This window comes from Squalius cephalus (genome assembly GCF_949319135.1).
Source record: "Squalius cephalus genome assembly, chromosome: 7".
Taxonomy (NCBI): domain Eukaryota; kingdom Metazoa; phylum Chordata; class Actinopteri; order Cypriniformes; family Leuciscidae; genus Squalius; species Squalius cephalus.
This window is the reverse complement of record NC_137128.1, coordinates 20,633,668-20,652,580: the sequence shown is the minus strand read 5'-3', so window position 1 is coordinate 20,652,580 and position 18,913 is coordinate 20,633,668. Positions and strand designations below refer to the sequence as shown.

The 18,913-nt window shown below is 41.8% G+C and overlaps 1 protein-coding gene across 1 annotated transcript in view; it reads right to left on the bottom strand.

Moving 5' to 3' along the window:
* LOC307162215 (uncharacterized protein) overlaps positions 1-18,080 on the bottom strand; it is a 31,995-nt gene extending 13,915 nt beyond the window's left edge. Inside the window, exons 1-7 of the mRNA XM_079877420.1 lie at positions 17,968-18,080; positions 4,839-4,950; positions 4,659-4,759; positions 3,760-3,819; positions 1,477-1,588; positions 1,287-1,396; positions 72-149 (exon numbers count right to left, since the gene is read on the bottom strand). Of these exons, the coding sequence (XP_079733546.1) occupies positions 72-149; positions 1,287-1,396; positions 1,477-1,588; positions 3,760-3,819; positions 4,659-4,759; positions 4,839-4,950; positions 17,968-17,988 (594 nt within the window). The 5' untranslated portion in view covers positions 17,989-18,080. The remainder of the gene's footprint in view (positions 1-71; positions 150-1,286; positions 1,397-1,476; positions 1,589-3,759; positions 3,820-4,658; positions 4,760-4,838; positions 4,951-17,967) is intronic.
* Between the last annotated feature and the right edge of the window lie 833 nt (positions 18,081-18,913).

Genomic DNA, 18,913 nt, shown 5'->3' with positions numbered 1-18,913 from the left:
AAATCTGTAAGTTAACATTCTTGCTGTCAGTTGAAAAACTATGAGCTAATTTGTTTGCTAACTTAACTTACCTGTAACGTTTCATACTTGCAGTGAGTATGCGGTGCGTATTTTTTTCCGTACCCATAGACAAGCCTCTTTGGCGGGCCCTGAAAAAAAAACACCTCTGGTTTCAGGAACAAAAATAAAGGGAGTTGTTCTACGAAATAGAAGTTGTTGTCGTAATATTAACGATTATTGTGGGTAAAAACAAAAGGATTCTCTCAAGCTAATGCCACCAAACATAAGAAAGTGAAACTGCCTGACCGGAAGTATATCAGTTACTTGAAAACAATTCATTGGGGAGACTGAGACTAGCTGGGAATCTATAATCTATAGGCTATCTGAGCAACTGGTTTATAGTCAAAGATCCAAATACTTGTTTTCTTTAGTGGTTTTGTGTTGATGCTGGTTTCAAGCACTTGATATTATTCATATTTTTTATATTTTATCTATTGGGTAAATAAGTGAACAAAATAAAACCACACTGACTAATTTTTTATGTCAGATTTTCAAACATCAGGACAGAAGATATTTTCAATCGAATTTAATAAATGTTTGCCAAAAAAATGAATTTATAATATATATATATATATATATATATACTGCCCTACAAAGCAAAAAGGCAGTAACTACGCAGAGTGCAGAACTGAGAAAAATTACTTTAAAGTTACCGTATCCTGTCATCCAGCCTAAGTAGTTGTAGGTAGATTATTGGACATGTGGCTGTTTTGCTACTTTATATTATCTTATTCTTTGTACATATCAATCCTCATATTTAATTTGATATTTTACCCCTATTTTGCAGTTACTGTATTCTTGCTTTGTAAATTTGCTTTACACTTACCAAAAACGTGGCACCATTCCAAGGAAAAAGGCAGTAACTACAGATTCTCCAAAAACTATTACCATTTTTCTCCAAAACGACACACATTTGAGATACGATGTTTTGTCACATAACAAAGGATGCCTTGAATATCATGAAAATGATAAAAACTCATTTTTGACCAAAAATGTAGTTACTGCAGTTACTGACCAAAGATATGTTAGAGTCCAGTATTTGTTATTGAACAGGAGACAGGTAGTTTATCAAGACTGTACACAAGGAAACAGCACACCTTTCTAAATGATCATGTCTTCCAGAATGATCTTTCCGAATTTCTAAGTTGTCACACAAAATAAAAGTTGAACTGCTTGGACATATTCATATTCAATACACAAAGAGACTGTGATAATTTGATAGTAACCTCTTTGTTATCGAGATGTTTTTTTTTTTTTTGGAGCTCTTCTGCTCTGTCGAGATACTGCTTACACTTATCTATGATCTTCTGATTCCCCTCCTTACCCTGTGGTTTACCTGTATGGAAAACAAAGGGTTACATTTGCAAGAAAATGGCAAGACACCAAATTTGTAAATTGTATATATTATGCACTCACATTTTAATATATGCAGAAAATATTTCACTGCATGTTGATAAGATTTAACAGCCTCCTCATAATTTCCATCCTGGTCCTCCTGTGAAGCTTTGTTGGCTATAGCTATAGCTTCCTGTGAAATGAAGCATGTGCAATTTGCTTATATTAACTCATTATAACCTGACTTTTGTACATTTAAGACATTTTTGAGACACATAATCACAAGGTGAGTAAGGTACATCTTAAAACACTGCAGAGATTTTAAAGTGTGTACATTGAAGGGGGAGGATTGGAATCCACTGCTGCTTCAAAGTACATGTAATGAGTGATTATAATCAAGGTATTAATCAATATGTTTCCTTTTAAATATCACATGGGTTGAATGACTTCTCTGGAGATTTTACTTTGTTATAGACGTTACAAGTGTGATTACTGAAATGTTCTTTTCATGTATTCTTTAATGTCTGTATTTGATATCTGAATGTAGTAACAGTGCTTGCTCATTTAGCCCGGCTTCAAGAAATTAAATAGAGAAATGTTTTGTGTTTGAGAAAGGTCTTCAACGTGTTAAAACATATAGGGGTCATTGAAGCCAATAGTTTAAGGGACCATTCTCAGTTAAAGCCTTACTTAGACTAAAATGTAGCTCTCCTTGAGAAAGAACGCATTATCTTGATGTTTTGAGACGAGACTCCTGTTTATAGTTATAGCCTGGCTAAATCCAACCTTGGAAAAGCTGTGTGTCGGTGTGTGTGTTAGTCTTCTTGGTTACAGGTTAAGGAACCACTGGCATTATTGGAGATTGACTGAGTTGTTGTTCTGGACATGCTGGCACCCAGCATCCCAAATCTGCGACCTGGAAGGTCACGACGTGCCAAACTTCAGGGTCTGAGTGTCAGCTGCATAATCGATGGAGATATGCTTCAGTTTATCTGTATATGTATGGAAAATTACTGTTTATCTGGTTCTTAGCCAATCAGAATCATTCAACCTGTAAGCAATGACGTAGCTTAGACCTTGGAAATAGTATAACTGCTATGATCTTTGTAACTGTAAGCGGGGCGGCCTACAAACTCCTTGTGTGAGTCTTGAAGCTGACTTCTGCTGATGAAACTGCAAACTATCTTCAGTAAAACTTTTCTTCAATTTTTTATAATTCTGACTCCGGGTCTTCTTTCAAACATCTGGTCCTTGGGTCCTAAACTGTTAACCCCTAACAACATAAATAAAGCATCACTACACAGCATGTAGTTTAATATTTAAATATGAATAAATAATGCTATATAACAAAATATGTAACTGTTAGCATGGTTGTGTTGAGTCAATCAATAATATGAAGTGATTTATGACTAGAAGTACAAATGTATCAGTGACACTTAACTTTAATACATATTAAAATTATAATGAATCTGATAAGGCACATAATTGAATAATAATGAATTCAGATTATCATGATTCTTATAGAGATTCAGATTATTATTTATTTAAAAAATCTCAAATGTAACAAGACATAAATGTCTAGTGACATATAATATGGCTTTTGATATCATTATCTTGCTATCATAGTCAAATTTTCACACAAAATTTTGCTAATGTTACTGAACCTTTAGCCACCAAATACTCCAATACTTTCCAATACTCAGGGGCCAATACTCATTGGCCCCTCCAGGTCCCTGAAAACCCACCCATATCCCGCAACCTGGAGCTATGGCTGAGTTTCAATATCTGTTATAATCTATGATTACTGCTGTCAGATCTGGTGACATATGGGTAATTAGGATCGCAAAGACTAAACGTTTTACTTGCAAAAGAACCAGACCTAAAAAAAGCCAACACCCTGAAAATAAACTAAAACAACAAAAATACCCTACGGTGAAAAAGCATGCAATGAATCACTGTCTAATGGCGGAACAACCACCTCACTTGCCTTCCAGACACTACATTCTTACATTAGACATGAAATTAAGGTTTTGCTGATTAGCACGTCGTCATCAGCTCTAACAGCTCATCTGCCATACTACACCTTCTGACTACAATAAGCATATTTTTTATTTATTTACGAGCATTCAACATTATCTCTGTGTTCTGCCGAAATAAAATGTTTTACAAACGCACTACCACATTGCACTTATTCATAGTGTTTTAAGAGACTTGGCACATAATGCATTAAGGCCCCAAAAATATAGGCTACTTACAAGCTAAACCACAGGATGCCATGGCATACCTGGCAGAAGCACCTCTCTCTGCAACTGAATCTAAGACTAAGCAATAGACCACAGTCAGGATACAAAGTAAGACTCCTACCTGCTCATTACAACCGGAGACCCCCAGGGCAATGTCCTGAGTCCACTGCTGTTCATCTTTCTGACACACAAACATCACACAAAAAAAAGTCACATAATTTAATTTGCAGACCATTTCAGTTCACAGAGAATATGGTGAGACCCCTCTCCTGCTGTCAGTAAAACAAAAAAAGATTAGAGACTGAAGAAAGGTCAAAGCAGTTCACAACCCCATCAAAGCAAAGTCAACTTCAAATACTTATTAAATAAATAATAATATAATAATAATAATAATAATAATATAATCCATACAGTGATCTCTAATCCCACTACATTTTGGGTTCCAGGAACAGTAAATGACAGGAAATAAGAAAAGGAAATGTTGCTAGTTGGATTCAAACTCACACCAACCGTATGTGAGCACAGCGTAATGTGTTGGAGCTCTTGCACTACCATTAGGCCATGTCTATAATGTTCCATTTGATTTTAAACTACTTTAGTGTGTCCAGTGATTTTGCAGACCACATATCGTTTTCCCTTCAGCAATGTATTTACTTAGCTTAATTTTCCCACTGCATGTTTTTCAGTCCATGATACAGAATGATGCTGCCACCATGCTTCAATGCACTGTTAGTGTTCTCGAAGTGGTTTAATTGTTGGTCAAAATGTGTTTTTTACTATTTGACCAAAGTAATATTAGTGACCAAAGATGTATTAGTGTCCAGTATTTGTTATTAAACTGCTGAAGACAGGCAGTTTATCAAGACTGTACATAACAAGGAAACAGCACACCTTTCTAAATGATCATGTCTTCCAGCATGATCTTTCCGAATTTCTAAGTTGTCACACAAAATAAAAGTTGAACTGCTTGGACATATTCATATTCAATACACAAAGAGACTGTGATAATTTGATAGTAACCTCTTTGTTAATGAGATAGTCTTGGAGCTCTTCTGCTCTGTCGAGATACTGCTTACACTTATCTCTGATCTTCTGATTCCCCTCCTTACCCTGTGGTTCACCTATATGGAAAACAAAGGGTTACATTTGCAAGAAAATGGCAAGACATCATTGTAAATTGTATATTCATTATGCACTCACATTTTAATATATGCAGATAATATTTCACTGCATGATGATAAGATTTAAGAGCCTCCTCATAATTTCCATCCTGGTCCTCCTGTGAAGCTTTGTTGGCTATAGCTATAGCTTTCTGTAAAATGAAGCATGTGCAATTTGCTTATATTAACTCATTATAACCTGACTTTTGTACATTTAAGACATTTTTGAGACACATAATCACAAGGTGAGTAAGATATTAAGACACTATGCAGAGATTTTAAAGTGTGTAGTGTACATAAATAAAGCATCACTACACAGCATGTAGTTTAATATTTAAATATGAATAAATAATGCTATATGTGTACTCTTTGATCATTTCATTTCCTGTTTGGAATGGAATAACGAGAAATGAAAACCAGCTTGTTTATTCGTTTTTTAATTTAGTTTAAAAAACGAAAAATTTGATTTTGGCTCGATTTTTCATTTTTCGTTTGTGGTTTACAAATCGGTTTATGGGTTCGATATTTCAATTGCACACGTGGGCGGCGCTGAAATGCCCCTTTCATCTGATTGGTCAAAACACTCCGCCTTCAGTAAGCTACGAGCTTTTCTTTCTGTCAGGCAGAATAAGAGTCAGTAGCCTACGAGTGCGGCACTGACAAATGCACTTTAATAAAATAATATCTGAAACCACCAATCACTGTTAACTACGCACAATATTTGAAGCAGAAATATGTTGCTGGTCACGTAATTCGTGCTGCTGCAACTTGCAAGCGACCCCAATAATGTGAGCCACAGTATAGCCTATGACAGATTATTTTAGCATGATGCATTTCCCATTGATAAATACCGTGCAAATAGTTCCGTCTCTTTGGATAAAAGGGAAGTGGAAATAAAAATCAATAATAGGCTGAACTGTACCATGAAAATATGTCCGTAACATTAGATGTCCGTAGATGACCTACCCATGTTACATTAGAGTTAGGGGATCTCACAGTTTGTACAGTATAAAAATCATTATGTCTAAAGTTCCTATTAAACATGAAAACCCAACAACCCAATGGGAATATATCCTTGTTTTCAACCACAATACAACGTCTGTCCAATGTTGGAGATTAATGTCAATCTGGCGTTGACATCTGACATCAACCTGATTTTCATTTTCAGCATTGGGTTTGGTCTTTTAAATGTGAATTTTGTCATTGTTTTGGTGTACACTAGCTTATAGATAACAGTAAGGCAAACATATTCATACTAAAAGCCAAAAAACTTTAAATAGGGCAGTATTTGAGGGAATTTGGGTGTCCGAAACCATTGTGGACGTTATTGAGTGCACTTATTCAATCTCACATTCAATCCCACTACTGGAACTGTGTTCTAGAAATAAATTTGATATTGATATGAGGGTAGGTATAGGCAGGCATAGATTCAGAGGCATAAGGTACTGTAAGTATTACACACAACAATGCAACAATAATAAAACAATGCATTGACATTTACTTTTGATACTCAAGTACTTTTAAAAACAAGTACTTCTGTACTTTTACTTAAGTAAAAATCGGTCTTTACAACTTTTACTTGTAAAGGAGTAATATTTGACCAGTATCTGTACTTTCACTCAAGTAAGGAAGTTGCGTACTTTACCTCTGAAAACATCTGTTCGTAATCTGTGATTACACAATTCCAATAAGAATAGCACCGGGAGGCGTCTGGAATAACTGCACTGATCAATCCACATTTTTAAGCCAGCTAATTTTACAGTAGGCTCATATTCAGAATGTCCTTCTCGTATAACGCCAACGACCGCACAAATGGGCTTCCTTTGTGAAATATAGCAGACCACCGTTTTAAATAAGTTTAAAAAAGGTGGTCTGCTATTTTTCACAAAGGAAGCTCAGTCAGTCAGTCAGATAGATAATAATAATAAATAATAATAATAATAATAATACATTTTATTTCTAACGCGCTTTTCTTAGACTCAAAGCGCTACAATATACAAAGAGAATAACAACAATAAAATACAATAAAATAGTCACATTCAGTTACAGTAAGCAGCTCTAAAAAGGTGTCTTTAAAGAATTCTTAAAACAATCCAATGTTGGAGAGTCTCTAATTTCCGGTGGTAGAGCATTCCATAGACGTGGTGCTGAGACCGAGAATGCTCGACCACCCATAGACTTTAATTTATATCGAGGCTGCTGGAGGATGCATGACCTGGAAGAGCGCAGAGAGCGAGCTGGAGTATGAGCGGTGACTAAACTGCAGAGATAAGCAGGGGCCGTCCCATTAATAGCTTAAAATCAATGTTTTGAATTCGATACGTGCTTGTATCGGCAGCCAATGCAAATCAAAGAGTACCGGGGAAATATGTTGACGAGTAGTTGTATGTGTCAATAACCGGGCGGCTGAATTTTGAATATATTGTAATTTTTTTAAATGGATTTATTTGGGAGACCAGAATAGAGCACATTGCAGTAATCAAGCCTCGACGTAATAAAAGGCGTGAATAAGCCTTTCTGCATCTGGCAGCGATAGAAGTGGTCGTAGTCTAGCGATATTTCTAAGATGGAAAAATGCAGTTTTTGATACCTTTTTAATACGTGCATCGAACGAACATACGTTCAGGGTCGAAAATAACGCCAAGATTGCGCACTTGAAGGGACGGAGTAACAACGTCATTGACAGTAATCAACTCTGAAATGTTAAGTAAAGATGTTGGTGTACCAAGTTCTGTTTTTGCCTGGTTGAGCTTAAGAAAATTGTCATGCATCCAGGCTTTTATCTCATCCAAGCAGGTGCTAAGGGCTGTAACCGCAAGGTTTGGATTAGGGTGCAAGCTGATATCTGCGTATCGTCAGAATAACATTGAAAGCCTAACCCAAACTTACGAATGATGTCACCCAGAGGCAACATATAGATGCTAAATAAGATGGGACCAAGCACAGACCCTTGTGGGACACCCTGCTGAACTAGTGTTGGTAAAGATTTGTTTTCCCCCAAAGACACAAACTGGAAATGATTAGTGAGATAAGATGTAAACCATTCAAAAGCAGTACCAGAGATTCCTAGCCATACGGACAATCTTTCAAGAAGGACAGCATGAGATATTGTATCAAAAGCAGCAGTGATGTCTAACAATACTAAAATACTACAGGCACCCATATCAGCAGAAATGAGAAGATCATTTGTGACCCGGACGAGAGCAGTCTCAGTACTATGGCCTGATCTAAATCCGGAATGAAATGGTTCCAAGAGATTGTTGATGGACAGGTATTGCTGTAGCTGGCCAACTACAACTCGTTCCAAGACCTTAGCTAGAAAAGGTAGATGGGCAATAGGCCTATAGTTAGACAAATCCTCCACATCACAGCCAGTCTTTTTAGGGACTGGTGTGATGGCAGCTAACTTAAGGGCCGAAGGGACCTGACCAGTTAATAAAGATTGATTAATAAAATACCAGTGATAGAGGGGCACAATAGTGTTAGACACTTTTTTAAAATCTCAGTAGGTATGGGATCAAGAGAGCATGTAGATGAATTCATAGACATGACCAGTTTTGAAATATCATCTGTGGTAACAACAGTGACAAAATTAATGAAAGTAGAAGATAAATGTATAGGATGGGGCTTGTTAGATAGACGAGAGGGACCAGTAGCCACGGAGCTATAGATATCTTGAACTTTCTCTGTAAAGTATTTATGAAATTTGTCACACATCCCAACAGAGGAACAAATGTTTTGGTTATGAGGTTTAAGAAGTTTGTTAATTGTTTTAAACATCAATCTTGGATTACCAGGAAGAAGATCTTCACAAAAACTACATGCAGGGTTTTTAAACATCTTGTGTGGAGAAAATATTGTTTATTCTGGGCAGTATGGCAAGCCATGGCAAAAAGCAGGATAACTTGTAGGCTATAGCCTATTTAAAAGGAAAACAAATTTGCCGAGTAAAAACTGAGTTTGTGTTGTTGAATCATTTTTTTCTAGTAGGCTAGGCCATACCTGTCAACACTCCCCTGGAGTCTCCCGTATTTCACACCCATCTCCCGCCCGGCCGCCCCCCTCCTGTTTTGTTATTTCTCCCGTGAAACTCCCGTTAATTATGGCCAAATGTCGTTATGTGATAATCACATCAATATATTATTCCAAGGTTGTCCAGTTGCCAGATCTTGTATGAAACCCATCCTACTCGCGCAATCAACACATTTCAAGCCATTTGTGAGCTCAACCTGGCAACCTACAACCCAGTTGTGCCGTCGATATCTGCGCAGGTAGTAGACGCGGGAAGTGGTAGAAATAGGAAAAGACTCAGTGGTAAGTAATTATTTAACGCAATTAACGCAGCATCAGTTTTTTTCTGTCATCCTTTGGCTGCTTGGCGGCTGTGCTCAGATTTGTAAACCGTAGCCTAGGCTACACATGCAATTGGTTTTTCAATCCATAGCCTACCCGTTTCGCCCCGTGGCTCAAAAGGGACACAACAAAAATAGGGACACCAGAGAAAGCCAAAATAGAATGCAAAATTTATTAACAAAATAGAACTACACAGAAAAAAATAAATAATACGTACAACGGTAACAGTGAACAACTTCATAATCCGTGCATCCAGGCCGTGTTTTGTAAATTGTTCTTTTGCAATAGTTGTTTGTAATATTCAGTTCCTGTATAGGTGAAGTTACACAACAATATGCTGATTGATTACATAACAAAATTTGGATGTAATATTCAGTTCCTGAAAACCTCTTCCAGTTAATGGGAGTATACACAGCACAGGTGATGTTGTGTAGCCTAATATTCAGTACCAGTAAACTCCACCCGCTAGAAGTTTCTTACAGTAACTGAATATTACACAACATCACCTGTTCAGTTTTGAAAACTGTAGCCTACTCACAGATTTGTGGCCTATACCTTATTTTAGAAATCTGTTTTTCTCTAGGCCTATATTGATTTGATGTGTATTGTTAAGATGAATACAACTGTCTTAACTGAATTTTTCTATGATTTGGCGATGGGGTGTGTAATGTAGGCCTATAGATGATATGAAACCGCATGTGGTTGAACTGAATATCGCATACGGTCTCCCGTATTTTGGTACCCAAATGTTGACAGGTATGGGCTAGGCTATCTTAAAATCTAGAGCTCATGACAAATAAAAGTTCCAGATGGACAAACATTAAATGCAAAACCCAGTGTTAACAATATCTTAAAATAAACTAGAGTGGATACACAGATTCAAAGGAACTGCCTATTTATGAATGAAATTCATGCATTTATTTGTCATTTAAACTGATGCAAACAGGGAAAGAGTAGAAAACACTTATTATCCTGCCACCCCCTCTAGTGGACAGCATTGAGTATTACGGTCTTCATTACTCAGATAACGCAAGTCAATGGATTTTTTGGTAAAGTAAGTCTGACCAGTTAGAAAAGATATAAGCGAGTCAGACCAGTCTGAAGGTCTGAGCTGAATTTGGTGTATAGCATTAAAGTTCTAGGCGGAGTCAATTTCTCATAATAATAATAATAATAATAATAATAATAATAATAATAATAATAATAAGTCTGACCAGTTAGAAAAGATATAAGCGAGTCAGACCAGTCTGAAGGTCTGAACTGAATTTGGTGAAGCAGTTCTAGGCGGAGTCAATTTCTCATAATAATAATAATAATAATAATTAAAAATAATAATTATTATAATGTTTAAATATATGCTGGCTTTCTTAAGCCAACATAATAAAGAGACTAATAATAATAATAATAAAATAATAATAAAAACTCAGAGAAACATCGACCAATTCAGTATGTAATAAAATTGTATTGGTTTTATAATAAAACTAATAACATTTTAAAGGTATGCCGTGCTCTTCAACCGACATGATTTTAATGAATCCCAAACCTGGTAATTTTGTCAGTATTAATGTACGTTCACTGATTCTAGCTTCTCTCTTTTCTGTCTCTTTCTTTTCATATGAACTGAGTAGGCTACACATGCTTGTTTCTATTAAATTTTCAAAATTATTTATAGCCTACATTTGTCACACACGCCTACCTGCCTTTTGATGTAAATAAAAGGCGAGAGTGCCTAAATGTTACGGAAAGTATACAGTTACTGTATCATGGTACAGTTCAGCCTATTATTGATTTTTATTTCCACTTTTTAACCAAAGAGACGGAACTATTTGCACGGTATTTATCAATTGGAAATACATCATGCTAAAATAATCTGTCATTGGCTATACTGTGGCTCATATTATTGGGGTCGCTTGCAAGTTGCAGCAGCAGCACGAATTACGTGACCAGCGTTTTGACCAATCACATGAAAGGGGTGTTTCAGCACCGCCCACGTGTGCAAATGAAATATCGAACCCATAAACCGATTTGTAAACCACAAACGAAAAATGATAAATCGAGCCAAAATCTAATTTTTCGTTTTTTAAACTAAACTAAAAAACGAATAAACGAACGTACTTGGTTACTTACGTAACCTCGGTTCCCTTAGAGATAAGGGAACGAGTACTGCGTTGCAAACGCTGTGGGAAAACTCCTTTTCTCGAGAATATTGAAGCCTTTATTTTAAAACGCATTGCATGCAGCACAGGCGAGAGCATCAGGCTCGCGCGAGCGAGCTGATAGGCTGTGCTGTGGGCAATTGCACGAACCAATGGCGGATCAGCAGAGGCGCGCGAACCAATCAGGTTGCTTGGCACACTGCCAGTGTCCAGCGCGTGAAACTGCACGTGATCAAAGCATATAAATATAGATAATAATCCGCCATTTGACAGGTATAATCGACTGAAGCGAAAAACACCTGACATAAGAGAAATAGCACGGCAAGGCAACGCAGTACTCGTTCCCTTATCTCTAAGGGAACCGAGGTTACGTAAGTAACCAAGTACGTTCCCTTACGAGAACGTTCTCTCGTACTGCGTTGCAAACGCTGTGGGAACGCTATTTAAAACGCCGTGCTATTAATCTTTTGGCCGCTCTGACTCACCAGAAGTTCCGGGAAGTTACAGAATAGCCAGGATAAACGAGACCGAACATCGGGCCCAGAGATTATCCAATAATTAAGATCTGGGCCAAGGGCCAGATTAGCTTAATCATAATTCATAATGACAGCTTGTGTGTCCAATTCCAAAACTAGTCTGGGTCCACAGAGCCAGGGTCTAGACAGAAAGAACTCGTGCCTGCAGGGCAGGAACATCTAGGTTATAGAACCTCACAAATGTGGACGGAACGGACCAGCCGGCCGCCGCACAAATGTCCTCAACAGGAACACCACTCGACCAAGCCCACGAAGAGGCGACGCCTCTCGTGGAGTGAGCTCTAACACCTATGGGACAAGAGAGGCCCAGTGAGGTGTAAGCCAGAGCAATGGCGTCAACTATCCATCTGGACAGCGTGAGCTTAGTCACAGGAAGGCCCTTGGTTCGGCCCCCGAAACAAACGAAGAGCTGTTCAGACTGTCTGAAAGAGGCCGAACGCTCCAGATAAATTCTCAAAGCTCTGACGGGGCAAAGCGTGAGAGAATCACTGTCCTCTTCAGAGGAGGGAAGAGCTGACAGAGAAATAACCTGGGCTCTGAACGGAGTTGAGAGCACCTTAGGCACATATCCATGTCTTGGCCTAAGAGTGACCTTGGAGTCATTAGGGCCAAACTCCAGACAGGAAGCGCTAGTAGAAAGCGCCTGCAAGTCCCCTACTCTTTTAACTGACGCCAGTGCTAGAAGCAGGGCGGTTTTCAGAGAGAGGGGCTTGAGATCAGCTGACTGAAGTGGTTCAAAGGGAGGTCCCCTAAGAGCCCGCAGGACCAGAGAAAGGTCCCAGGCCGGTACAGACGGTGGCCAAGGCGGGTTAAGCCTTCTGGCGCCCTTAAGGAAACGAACTATAAGGTCGTTTTTACCTAAGGAGGCTCCGGCTTCCAATACGTGAAAAGCAGCAATGGCTGCCATGTACACTTTGAGAGTGGAGGGGGAGCGACCCGCATCCAACATCTCTTGCAGAAAAGAAAGCACTTTTGGCACTTCACAAGTGTGTGGGTCGAGGTTCCGAGCTAAACACCAGCTGGAGAACGCTGACCATTTAAGGTGATAGAGGCGTCTAGTAGACGGAGCTCTAGCCTCCATAATAGTGTTCAGGACACCCTCTGGGAGATCCTGGGGTACCCGTTGAGTGGCCATACATGTAGGGCCCACAAGTCGGGACGGGGATGCCAGATTGTCCTGTTGGCCTGAGCCAGGAGGTCGCACCTCAGTGGAATTGGCCACGGGTCTGTTACAGACAGTTGCATCAACTCTGGGAACCAAATCTGGGTCCGCCAGAGAGGAGCCACCAAGAGAACCGCGCTTTTGGTGTTCCTGATCCGTTCGATGACCTGAGGGAGCATCGAGACCGGAGGAAACGCATAGAGAGGAAGGTTGGGCCAGTCGTGGGCCAACGCATCCCTGTTCTTTGAAAAGAAGATTGGGCAGTGACAGTTGTCTTCTGAGGCGAAAAGATCTACTTCTGCCTTCCCGAAGACCTCCCATAGCAGGAGAACTGTCTGAGGGTGGAGAGACCATTCCTCTGGGGGAACTGTGCCCCGAGAGAGCATGTCTGCTCCTGTGTTCAACGTGCCTGGCACGTGAGCTGCCCTGAGCGAGCGCAGGTTGGTGTGAGCCCAAAGTAGGAGCTGCGTGGCTATGGCAAACAGGTTGCGGGACCTGAGGCCACCCTGGCGATTTATGTAAGAGACCACCGACATATTGTCCGTCCGGACCAGCACGTGGTGTCCAGCCAGGTGAGGGAGGAAGGTTTTTAGGGCTAGAAAAACTGCTCTCATTTCGAGGCAGTTGATGTGTAGGCGTTTCTCCGAGCTCAACCAGAGGCCGGAGGCAGGCCTGCCCTCGTACAGAGCTCCCCAACCCGAGTTGGAAGCGTCTGTTGAAATCACCCTCCTCTCTGAGACCACCCCCATGCTTACGCCCTGCTGGTACCAGCTGGCGTCTTTCCAAGGGGCCAGGGCTTGAACACAGCGCTGGTCCACCTTGATAATCAAGTGGCCTGAGTGCCAGGCGTGGGGTGGCACCAGAGGTGCTAGCCACAGCTGAAGAGGACGCATACGCAGTAGGCCGAGTTGGAGTACTGATGATGCAGAGGCCATGAGGCCAAGGATCCTCTGAAACGTTCTGAGGGGTACATAAGAGCCCTCTGTGAACGATGTCGCGAGCTGCTGAATTGTTAGAGCACGGGCCGGTGTGGGCCATGCTCTCATAATTACGGAGTCGAAAACTGTTCCCAGGAACGTGATACGTTGGCTGGGCAACAGAATACTCTTGGCAAAATTGACCTTGAGCCCTAGACATTCCAGATGTCTGAGGAGCCAGGCTCTGTGAGTATGTGACTCCGCCTCTGACTGAGTCAATATGAGCCAGTCGTCGAGGTAGTTCAGGATGCGCATGCCCCGCTGTCTCAGGGGGGAGAGAGCTGCATCCATGCACTTCGTGAATGTACGAGGTGCCAGTGCCAGTGCCAGTCCAAATGGTTGGACTGTGTACTGGTATGTCTGCCCCTCGAAGGCGAATCTCAAGAATGGCCTGTGGGGGGGGTTCACTTGAATGTGAAAGTAAGCGTCTTTTAGATCTATTGAGAAAAACCAGTCGCCTGGGCGAATCTGCGCCAGGATGTGTCTGGTCGTGAGCATTCTGAACGGCCGTGACATGAGAGCCTTGTTCAGATGTCTGAGATCTAAAATGGGTCTCAGGCCGCCGTCTTTCTTTGGAACAACAAAGTAGCAGTAACAGTTTTACAGTAACGGCTGTAAAAACCTGACTCGCTCTGAGAAGGGGGGATCTTCTCGATGGCCCCTTTGGCCAGCAGACTTAACACTTCGGTGCGGAGGACATGACTCAGTGTGCTCCTTACCGTGGTCTGTATAACCGCGTGAAAACGAGGTGGTCTGCGGGCGAACTGAAGCGAGTAACCGCGCTTTATGATGTTCATCACCCATTCTGAAACTCCGGGGATAGCTTGCCAAGCTAGAGCCCGCAGAGCCAGAGGCATTATCATATCTGGAACGCCCGGAGTTGGGGGTTCGAACTGACATGTATGTGAGGGGGAAATTTTGCTCGATTTGTGCTTTTTGTGGGTCGCTGTTAAAACAGCGTTTGTGTGCAGGGGTGCGTGACAGGTGACGGGCCCATGTACTGCATTTAAAACTGCTCCAACCGCCTGAACTGAAGAGGGGGCTGAGAGTAGCACTCGAGCGATCTTCGGGGCTGGTCCGGCCGCGGCGGGACAATGACCCCTCTTTATGCCGGTTAGGACGGCTTCTTGGGCTCGTGATCGAGCGTGAGCTTCGGCCGCGGGCCCTGGCGCTTAGGGAACGGGAACCGCTTTGCATGCTTCAGGCGCTGGCTGGTCTCAGCCACTGGGCGGGGCTGGAGGACCTCTGAAGCTACCCTCTCAGGTCGCGGCGTGCTCTTGGGGCGCCGTTGGACCGAACTGGAGCGTTTGGGTAGAAAATGCTTCATAGCGCTGGAAGCTTTTTGAGCCTCAGTGAAGCGTTCTGCGAAGCCGCTGACAGATGGGCCGAAGAGACCAGATGCCGTGATTGGAGAATCGAGGAAGGCGGTCTTGTCTGCGTCCCTGATTTCCGTCAAAGTCAGCCACAGGTGGCGCTCTAAAACAACCAGGCTGGCCATATTGCGGCCCAGGGCTTGAGTGGTGGTTTTTGTGGCCCGTAGCGCCAAATCCGTCGCACTTCTGAGGTCCTTAAAAGTGTCTGGGTCAGGGCCTGACTCGTCCATAGAGCGGAGGAGCTTTGCCTGAAACACTTGGAGGGTCGCCATAGCGTGAAGAGCAGAGGCGGCTTGACCGGCGGCAGCATAAGCGCGGCTGGCAATGGCCGAAGTAGTTCTGCACGGCTTGGATGGGTGCACAGTTTTAGACCTCCAACTTCCTGCAGTGGGAGGGCATAAGTGTGCAGCGACCGCTTCCTCCAGTGGGGGGAGACACACGTAACCTTTTTCTTCAGCGCCGTCAACAGTGGAGAGCGTTGAAGAAGCCGATGAGCGCGTTCGCGCTGACGAGGGGCCTGTTGGCGCCCCGGCAGGTACCACTCGTCGAGGCGGCTTCTGGCGGGCTCGGCTGGGGAAAGCCAGTCGAGTCCCAGCTCGTCGACAGTGCGAGACATGACACGGAAGAGTTCGGCGTCAATGTTCGCTCGGGTGTCAGAAGGATATAACTGAGAGGGGGGGGCGGGGTCCGCGGAGCCCGACCAATCCTCACTCTCAGATGCCGCCAAAGAAACTGCGTCATCCATTTCTTCAACAGATCCGCCAAAAGAGACGAGTCCCGCCGCTTCAGACGAGGGGCGTTGGTCGCTCTGAGAGAACAGAACTGGAGAAGAGGGCGTGGGCGAAGCACGTGGAGAAAGGCCCGGCGTGCATTCGCTAAACTCACCGCGTTCAGGACGCCTCTGATCGCGCCGCTTCTTCCAACGGGGCTCGCGAGGCGCCGAAGATGGAAGACGGGCGGGACCACTCACCGACGAAGCGAGCGCGAGTCTCGAGCGGAGAGTAGAAACAGGCATCCCGTCGCAGAGAAGGCAGCCGCCTTTAGTGAGCGCTGACTCGGCGTGCTCAGGGCCGAGGCAGGCCGCACACTGTGTGTGTCTGTCAGACACATGCAGGGGAACCCCGCAGGATTCACAAATAGAGAGCGGCATTTGAAACAACGCCGCGCGCTGTGAAAACAGCGATTTAGCTCTTTTAGAAAGCGAGAGATAGAGAAAAAGGATACTCGTCGGATGCCACAGGGAAACGCTCAGCTGGCAGATGCCGGGATGCGAAGCTGTTCCGCTGGACGGCTGTTCGACGACGAGAGGCTTCTATCCGGAGAAGATCAGCGACGAGGTGAGTCGAGAACTGAAGGAGATTAAATCTGTCAAATGGCGGATTATTATCTATATTTATATGCTTTGATCACGTGCAGTTTCGCGCGCTTGACACTGGCAGTGTGCCAAGCGACCTGATTGGTTCGCGCGCCTCTGCTGATCCGCCATTGGTTCGTGCAGTTGCCCACAGCACAGCCTATCAGCTCGCTCACGCGAGCCTGATGCTCTCGCCTGTGCTGCATGCAATGCGTTTTAAAATAAAGGCTTCAATATTCTCGAGAAAAGGAGTTTTCCCACAGCGTTTGCAACGCAGTACGAGAGAACGTTCTCGTAAGGGAACTGGTTTTCATTTCTAGTTATTCCATACCAAACAGGAAATGAAATGATAAAAAAGTACACGGACCGACCGACCCGGTCAGGGTTGTGTTGAGTCAATCAATAATAAGTGATTTATGACTAGAAGTATGAATGTATCAGTGACACTTAACTTTAATAGATATTAAAATTATAATGAATCTGAAAAGGCACATAATTGAATAATAATGAATTCAGATTATCATGATTCTTATAGAGATTCAGATTATTATTTATTTAAAAAATCTCAAATGTAACAAGACATAAATGTCTAGTGACATATAATGTGGCTTTTGATATCATTATCTTGACTATCATATAATATGACTATTAATAAATGTGCCTGTGTAATGATTTATGAGATGAAAATAATGAACCACACGAATAGGCTATGTTAAATTCACCAGTGAATATGGCAACTACCTGCTCTTCATAAATGTTTCATTTCGGGGGATGAGTGACGTCTTGAAAATACTTTTCAGATAATCGTCACACTTCAACAGTAAAACTGTTCCTGAACTGATAATATCCTCGATATGTCAATAATATCCGGTGTTATATGGTCGCGGCTCAAAAACTAGAAAGCTGTCTGCCTGTCTTTGCCAGCATTTGAAGGCATCCTATGAGCTTTCGAAACCACTAACTTAGCCTACTTGCTGTCTAAGCAGGCAGCTCACTAGGTATTGAAACATAATTACGATGAACTGTGTAGGCCTACTCATAGATAACTTAAATCACTCGACCTTCAACTTTATTCTTAAACAATGAACATGGTTGCGAGAGTGGTGAATGTGAAAGTGGTTTCTTGCTATACTTTTACGAAAAAAAATATTACGGCATTTAAACATTACAAACAACACTTGGTGAATTAACATTGCCATCACATAGCATATAATATATTTATTATAATTTATTATACATAGCATATGAATATATTTACCTGTAAATTAGTAGGCTCCATGTCACGCTGATTTGTTGTGTGTGAAATCGGTCACTGCAAGTTTCGGTAGTTGGTCGGCGTTATTGTATCGAGTTTGTTGACACCCATTAGACTCATAGACCAGGCATGATAATGATTGAGGGACAACCCTATTTTTTTACAGTCTATGGACACACATGGGCGTTGGTTTGATTTTGAGATTGGTGGGGACATCCCCAGAAGCGGAGGAATCAGGAAATAGGATAATGTATTAAGGTTTTTATTGACCTTAACAATACGTTAATTTATTAATTCTGTAGCCTAATGTTACAGGTAGGCTAACTAATAAATACAATGAGATATTTTAACTCCGTTCATATAGCGCAATGCAATAGTGCAATACTGTCTTGTTCCTTGCTTTTTGAAGAAGCAAAACACATATCTGCATCTTTCATTAAAGGGATATGGTTCACCCAAAAATTAAAATAATTTACTCAGCCTCAAGTTGTTTCAGTCCTGTATGAATTTCTTTCTTCTGCTGAATACAAGAGAGGATATATGTGGACATGGCACACAGCAGTAGGCTACTGTCAAGTGTCACTTGTGAGCATTGCTCTGAGCCATGTTTTCAATGTCCTGAGAGCACTGAAACTTCTTTCAGTCCAGCTGATGAGACTGGGATGACAAGGATTTTAACTTGATCAAACATTTCAACAAGACCAAGCCTTCAACGGACCAAGCAATGTTATTTTTTCATGTTTTATGGGGACTTCCCATAGACATAATGATTTTTATACTGTACAAACTGTGTAGCCTACTCTACCCACCTAGATAATCTTACCTATCACAGAAAACTTTCTGCATTTTTACATTTTCAAAAAACATCACTTAGTCTGATTTATAAGCTGTAACATTATTGTAAAAACGGCTGTCCCCAAATCAATATTTGACGCGATTTGCCCGTATT